We start from the raw sequence: 7,500 nt of genomic DNA on the forward strand, positions 1-7,500 counted from the left end.
AGAGGACAACAGAGGACTACAGAGGACTACAGAGGACTACCGAGGACTACAGAGGACTACAGAGGACAACAGAGGACTACAGAGGACAACAGAGGACTACAGAGGACAACAGAGGACTACAGAGGACTACCGAGGACTACAGAGGACTACAGAGGACAACAGAGGACTACAGAGGACAACAGAGGACAACAGAGGACTACAGAGGACTACAGAGGACTACCGAGGACTACAGAGGACAACAGAGGACTACAGAGGACAACAGAGGACTACAGAGGACAACAGAGGACTACAGAGGACAACAGAGGACTACAGAGGACTACAGAGGACAACAGAGGACTACAGAGGACAACAGAGGACAACAGAGGACTACAGAGGACAACAGAGGACTACAGAGGACTACAGAGGACAACAGAGGACTACAGAGGACAACAGAGGACTACAGAGGACAACAGAGGACTACAGAGGACTACAGAGGACAGCAGAGGACTACAGAGGACAACAGAGGACTACAGAGGACAACAGAGGACTACAGAGGACAACAGAGGACAACAGAGGACTACAGAGGACAACAGAGGACTACCGAGGACTACAGAGGACAACAGAGGACTACAGAGGACAACAGAGGACTACAGAGGACAACAGAGGACTACAGAGGACAGCAGAGGACAGCAGAGGACTACAGAGGACAGCAGAGGACTACAGAGGACTACAGAGGACAACAGAGGACTACAGAGGACAACAGAGGACTACAGAGGACAACAGAGGACTACAGAGGACAACAGAGGACTACAGAGGACAACAGAGGACTACAGAGGACTACAGAGGACAACAGAGGACTACAGAGGACAACAGAGGACAACAGAGGACTACAGAGGACAACAGAGGACAACAGAGGACAACAGAGGACTACAGAGGACTACAGAGAGGACTACAGAGAGGACAACAGAGGACTACAGAGGACAACAGAGGACAACAGAGGACAACAGAGAGGACTACAGAGAGGACTACAGAGGACAACAGGGAACTACAGAGGACTACAGAGGACAACAGAGGACAACAGAGGACAACAGAGGACTGCAGAGGACTGCAGAGGACTGCAGAGGACTACAGAGGACAACAGAGGACAACAGAGGACAACAGAGGACAGCAGAGGACTGCAGAGGACTGCAGAGGACTACAGAGGACAACAGAGGACAACAGAGGACAACAGAGGACAACAGAGGACAACAGAGAGGACTACAGAGAGGACTACAGAGGACAACAGGGAACTACAGAGGACTACAGAGGACAACAGAGGACTACAGAGGACTACCGAGGACTACAGAGGACTACAGAGGACTACAGAGGACAACAGAGGACTACAGAGGACAACAGAGGACAACAGAGGACTACAGAGGACTACAGAGGACAACAGAGGACTACAGAGGACTACAGAGGACAACAGAGGACTACAGAGGACAACAGAGGACAACAGAGGACAACAGAGGACAACAGAGGACTACAGAGGACTACAGAGGACTACAGAGGACTACCGAGGACTACAGAGGACAACAGAGGACTACAGAGGACTACAGAGGACAACAGAGGACTACAGAGGACAACAGAGGACTACAGAGGACTACAGAGGACAACAGAGGACTACAGAGGACTACAGAGGACAACAGAGGACAACAGAGGACTACAGAGGACAACAGAGGACTACAGAGGACTACAGAGGACAACAGAGGACTACAGAGGACAACAGAGGACTACAGAGGACAGCAGAGGACAGCAGAGGACAGCAGAGGACAGCAGAGGACTACAGAGGACTACAGAGGACAACAGAGGACTACAGAGGACAACAGAGGACTACAGAGGACTACAGAGGACAACAGAGGACAACAGAGGACAACAGAGGACTACAGAGGACTACAGAGGACAACAGAGGACTACAGAGGACTACAGAGGACTACAGAGGACTACAGAGGACAACAGAGGACAACAGAGGACAACAGAGGACTACAGAGGACAACAGAGGACTACAGAGGACAACAGAGGACTACAGAGGACTACAGAGGACTACAGAGAGGACTACAGAGAGGACAACAGAGGACTACAGAGGACAACAGAGGACAACAGAGGACAACAGAGGACAACAGAGAGGACTACAGAGGACAACAGGGAACTACAGAGGACAACAGAGGACAACAGAGGACAACAGAGGACTACAGAGGACTGCAGAGGACTGCAGAGGACTACAGAGGACAACAGAGGACAACAGAGGACAACAGAGGACAGCAGAGGACTAGAGAACAAAAGAGGACTACAGAGGACAACAGAGGACAACAGAGAGGACTACAGAGAACAACAGAGAGGACTACAGAGGACAACAGAGAGAACTACAGAGGACAACAGAGAGAACTACAGAGAGGACTAGAGAGAGGACTACAGAGAACAACAGAGAGGACAACAGAGAGGACTAGAGAGAGGACTACAGAGAACAACAGAGGACTACAGAGAGGACTACAGAGAGGACTACAGAGAGGACTAGAGAGAGGGCTACAGAGAACAACAGAGAGGACAACAGAGAGGACTAGAGAGAGGACTACAGAGAACAACAGAGGACAACAGAGGACAACAGAGGACAACAGAGGACAACAGAGGACTACAGAGGACTGCAGAGGACTGCAGAGGACTACAGAGGACAACAGAGGACAACAGAGGACAACAGAGGACAGCAGAGGACTAGAGAACAAAAGAGGACTACAGAGAGGACTACAGAGAACAACAGAGGACTACAGAGAGGACAACAGAGAGAACTACAGAGAACAACAGAGAGGACTACAGAGACGTGGAAATGTTAGTTAGTACATTTAAAAGGTTTTTTTAGATCTTGAGAAGTTTATTTAGTTATGAAGTCAATATTTCTCAGTACAAATACCTCTGACTAAATGTTTCTCTCTGTAGATCATCTCTGTAGATCATCTCTGTAGATCATCTCTGTAGATCATCTCTGACATAAACTGAAGCTCATGTTGGTGAAATGACACCAACACATTAATACATTTTTTTTTAATCGATCAAGTAATTGCTTCAAAAACAGCGTAGGCTTTATAAAGCTATTTATTTCTTATATTTTTACACATTTATATATTCGGCCCGCGACCCAAAATGAGTTTGACCCTGATCTAGTTCCTCTCGTGGTCCAGAGCGTTTCACTTTTTTAATTTTCTGCACAATCAAAAACGTGAAAGGATTAAACTTATTAATAATTAGAAAATTATGAATTTATACTAATATTTTAGGATTGTAATTACATTAATTTAATACTTTATTTATACTTAAACAAAAAAAATACTTTTCTTAATCAATTCAATTGTGGCTCTAACAATTACCATTTTATTGAATTAAAAGTTTTAGGTGTGAGATATGAACAACATACAATCTGTGACCTACAACCCAGAGGTCACGGGTTCAGGGCCGGACACCCAGAGGTCACGGGTTCAGGGCCGGACACCCAGAGGTCACGGGTTCAGGGCCGGACACCCAGAGGTCACAGGTTCAGGGCCGGACACCCAGAGGTCACGGGTTCAGGGCCGGACACCCAGAGGTCACGGGTTCAGGGCCGGACACCCAGAGGTCACGGGTTCAGGGCCAGACACACGTCTGTCTTCAAATGTACAGACGTCCAACTTATCGCCTCGGGCGTGAGTTTGAGGCGGCGGTGTGAGGCCGGCTTTAGTCCTGGTTCTGAGCCGGTTCTGTTGTTTTTCAGGGTGTACATGAGGCCCAGTGTTTGGCCAATCAGGTGCAGTTGTTCTACGGCTCCAGAGACGGAGCGTACCGATTGGTCGAGGCCTTCAACTATCATCCAGAAGAGTTCAAGCACATGGACGTGATCGCCGAGCTGGAGCAGAGTCGAGTCGTCGTGGCAACCTGAGACGCGTGGAGGTCGCCGTGGCAACCTGCGATACGTGGAGGTCGCCGTGGCAACCTGCGATACGTGGAGGTCGCTGTGGCAACCTGAGACGCGTGGAGGTCGCCGTGGCAACCTGCGATACGTGGAGGTCGCCGTGGCAACCTGCGATACGTGGAGGTCGCTGTGGCAACCTGAGACGCGTGGAGGTCGCCGTGGCAACCTGAGACGCGTGGAGGTCGCCGTGGCAACCTGAGACGCGTGGTGGTCGCCATGGCAACCTGCGATACGTGGAGGTCGCTGTGGCAACCTGAGACGCGTGGAGGTCGCCGTGGCAACCTGAGACGCGTGGAGGTCGCCGTGGCAACCTGAGACGCGTGGTGGTCGCCGTGGCAACCTGAGACGCGTGGTGGTCGCCGTGGCAACCTGCCCCAAACCTCAAGCATGTTGTAATAAACACTTTGTAACACTATAAATAATGCTCATGTTTCACCAGTGAAAACTTTAATTGTGAAGTAAACAATGTTGTGTTTGTGCTTTATGTGAGTCAAGCACCAGAGTGAGTCCAGCACCAGAGTGAGTCCAGCACCAGAGTGAGGTCAAGCACCAGAGTGAGGTCAAGCACCAGAGTGAGTCCAGCACCAGAGTGAGGTCAAGCACCAGAGTGAGGTCAAGCACCAGAGTGAGTCCAGCACCAGAGTGAGGTCAAGCACCAGAGTGAGGTCAAGCACCAGAGTGAGGTCAAGCACCAGAGTGAGGTCAAGCACCAGAGTGAGTCCAGCACCAGAGTGAGGTCAAGCACCAGTGTGAGTCCAGCACCAGAGTGAGGTCAAGCACCAGAGTGAGGTCAAGCACCAGAGTGAGTCCAGCACCAGAGTGAGGTCAAGCACCAGAGTGAGGTCAAGCACCAGAGTGAGTCAAGCACCAGAGTGAGTCCAGCACCAGAGTGAGGTCAAGCACCAGAGTGAGTCCAGCACCAGAGTGAGGTCAAGCACCAGAGTGAGGTCAAGCACCAGAGTGAGTCCAGCACCAGAGTGAGGTCAAGCACCAGAGTGAGGTCAAGCACCAGAGTGAGTCCAGCACCAGAGTGAGGTCAAGCACCAGAGTGAGGTCAAGCACCAGAGTGAGTCAAGCACCAGAGTGAGGTCAAGCACCAGAGTGAGGTCAAGCACCAGAGTGAGTCCAGCACCAGAGTGAGGTCAAGCACCAGAGTGAGGTCAAGCACCAGAGTGAGTCCAGCACCAGAGTGAGGTCAAGCACCAGAGTGAGGTCAAGCACCAGAGTGAGTCAAGCACCAGAGTGAGGTCAAGCACCAGAGTGAGTCCAGCACCAGAGTGAGTCCAGCACCAGAGTGAGGTCAAGCACCAGAGTGAGGTCAAGCACCAGAGTGAGTCCAGCACCAGAGTGAGGTCAAGCACCAGAGTGAGGTCAAGCACCAGAGTGAGTCCAGCACCAGAGTGAGGTCAAGCACCAGAGTGAGGTCAAGCACCAGAGTGAGGTCAAGCACCAGAGTGAGTCCAGCACCAGAGTGAGGTCAAGCACCAGTGTGAGTCCAGCACCAGAGTGAGGTCAAGCACCAGAGTGAGGTCAAGCACCAGAGTGAGTCAAGCACCAGAGTGAGGTCAAGCACCAGAGTGAGGTCAAGCACCAGAGTGAGTCCAGCACCAGAGTGAGGTCAAGCACCAGAGTGAGGTCAAGCACCAGAGTGAGTCCAGCACCAGAGTGAGGTCAAGCACCAGAGTGAGGTCAAGCACCAGAGTGAGGTCAAGCACCAGAGTGAGGTCAAGCACCAGAGTGAGTCCAGCACCAGAGTGAGGTCAAGCACCAGAGTGAGTCCAGCACCAGAGTGAGGTCAAGCACCAGAGTGAGGTCAAGCACCAGAGTGAGTCCAGCACCAGAGTGAGTCCAGCACCAGAGTGAGGTCAAGCACCAGAATGAGGTCAAGCACCAGAGTGAGTCCAGCACCAGAGTGAGGTCAAGCACCAGAGTGAGGTCAAGCACCAGAGTGAGTCCAGCACCAGAGTGAGGTCAAGCACCAGAGTGAGGTCAAGCACCAGAGTGAGGTCAAGCACCAGAGTGAGGTCAAGCACCAGAGTGAGTCCAGCACCAGAGTGAGGTCAAGCACCAGTGTGAGTCCAGCACCAGAGTGAGGTCAAGCACCAGAGTGAGGTCAAGCACCAGAGTGAGTCCAGCACCAGAGTGAGGTCAAGCACCAGAGTGAGGTCAAGCACCAGAGTGAGTCAAGCACCAGAGTGAGTCCAGCACCAGAGTGAGGTCAAGCACCAGAGTGAGGTCAAGCACCAGAGTGAGGTCAAGCACCAGAGTGAGTCCAGCACCAGAGTGAGGTCAAGCACCAGAGTGAGGTCAAGCACCAGAGTGAGTCCAGCACCAGAGTGAGGTCAAGCACCAGAGTGAGGTCAAGCACCAGAGTGAGTCCAGCACCAGAGTGAGGTCAAGCACCAGAGTGAGGTCAAGCACCAGAGTGAGTCCAGCACCAGAGTGAGGTCAAGCACCAGAGTGAGGTCAAGCACCAGAGTGAGTCAAGCACCAGAGTGAGGTCAAGCACCAGAGTGAGTCCAGCACCAGAGTGAGGTCAAGCACCAGAGTGAGGTCAAGCACCAGAGTGAGTCCAGCACCAGAGTGAGGTCAAGCACCAGAGTGAGGTCAAGCACCAGAGTGAGTCAAGCACCAGAGTGAGGTCAAGCACCAGAGTGAGTCCAGCACCAGAGTGAGGTCAAGCACCAGTGTGAGTCCAGCACCAGAGTGAGGTCAAGCACCAGAGTGAGGTCAAGCACCAGAGTGAGTCCAGCACCAGAGTGAGGTCAAGCACCAGAGTGAGGTCAAGCACCAGAGTGAGGTCAAGCACCAGAGTGAGTCCAGCACCAGAGTGAGGTCAAGCACCAGTGTGAGTCCAGCACCAGAGTGAGGTCAAGCACCAGAGTGAGGTCAAGCACCAGAGTGAGTCCAGCACCAGAGTGAGTCAAGCACCAGAGTGAGTCAAGCACCAGAGTGAGTCCAGCACCAGAGTGAGGTCAAGCACCAGAGTGAGGTCAAGCACCAGAGTGAGGTCAAGCACCAGAGTGAGTCCAGCACCAGAGTGAGGTCAAGCACCAGAGTGAGGTCAAGCACCAGAGTGAGTCCAGCACCAGAGTGAGGTCAAGCACCAGAGTGAGGTCAAGCACCAGAGTGAGTCCAGCACCAGAGTGAGGTCAAGCACCAGAGTGAGGTCAAGCACCAGAGTGAGTCCAGCACCAGAGTGAGGTCAAGCACCAGAGTGAGGTCAAGCACCAGAGTGAGTCAAGCACCAGAGTGAGGTCAAGCACCAGAGTGAGTCCAGCACCAGAGTGAGGTCAAGCACCAGAGTGAGGTCAAGCACCAGAGTGAGTCCAGCACCAGAGTGAGGTCAAGCACCAGAGTGAGGTCAAGCACCAGAGTGAGTCAAGCACCAGAGTGAGGTCAAGCACCAGAGTGAGTCCAGCACCAGAGTGAGGTCAAGCACCAGTGTGAGTCCAGCACCAGAGTGAGGTCAAGCACCAGAGTGAGGTCAAGCACCAGAGTGAGTCCAGCACCAGAGTGAGGTCAAGCACCAGAGTGAGGTCAAGCAC

At 52.3% G+C, this 7,500-nt stretch overlaps 1 protein-coding gene across 2 annotated transcripts in view; it reads left to right on the plus strand.

Moving 5' to 3' along the window:
- atpaf1 (ATP synthase mitochondrial F1 complex assembly factor 1) overlaps nucleotides 1-4,403 on the plus strand; it is an 82,516-nt gene extending 78,113 nt beyond the window's left edge. For both annotated transcript variants that reach the window (XM_072439107.1, XM_072439106.1), the window contains exon 9: nucleotides 3,755-4,403. In XM_072439107.1, the coding sequence (XP_072295208.1) occupies nucleotides 3,755-3,919 (165 nt within the window). In that variant the 3' untranslated portion in view covers nucleotides 3,920-4,403. The remainder of the gene's footprint in view (nucleotides 1-3,754) is intronic.
- The last annotated feature ends 3,097 nt before the right edge of the window (nucleotides 4,404-7,500 follow it).

This window comes from Eucyclogobius newberryi, unplaced genomic scaffold (genome assembly GCF_026437365.1).
Source record: "Eucyclogobius newberryi isolate DKJ021-1_F unplaced genomic scaffold, fEucNew1.0.hap1 SCAF_9, whole genome shotgun sequence".
NCBI classification, from domain to species: domain Eukaryota; kingdom Metazoa; phylum Chordata; class Actinopteri; order Gobiiformes; family Gobiidae; genus Eucyclogobius; species Eucyclogobius newberryi.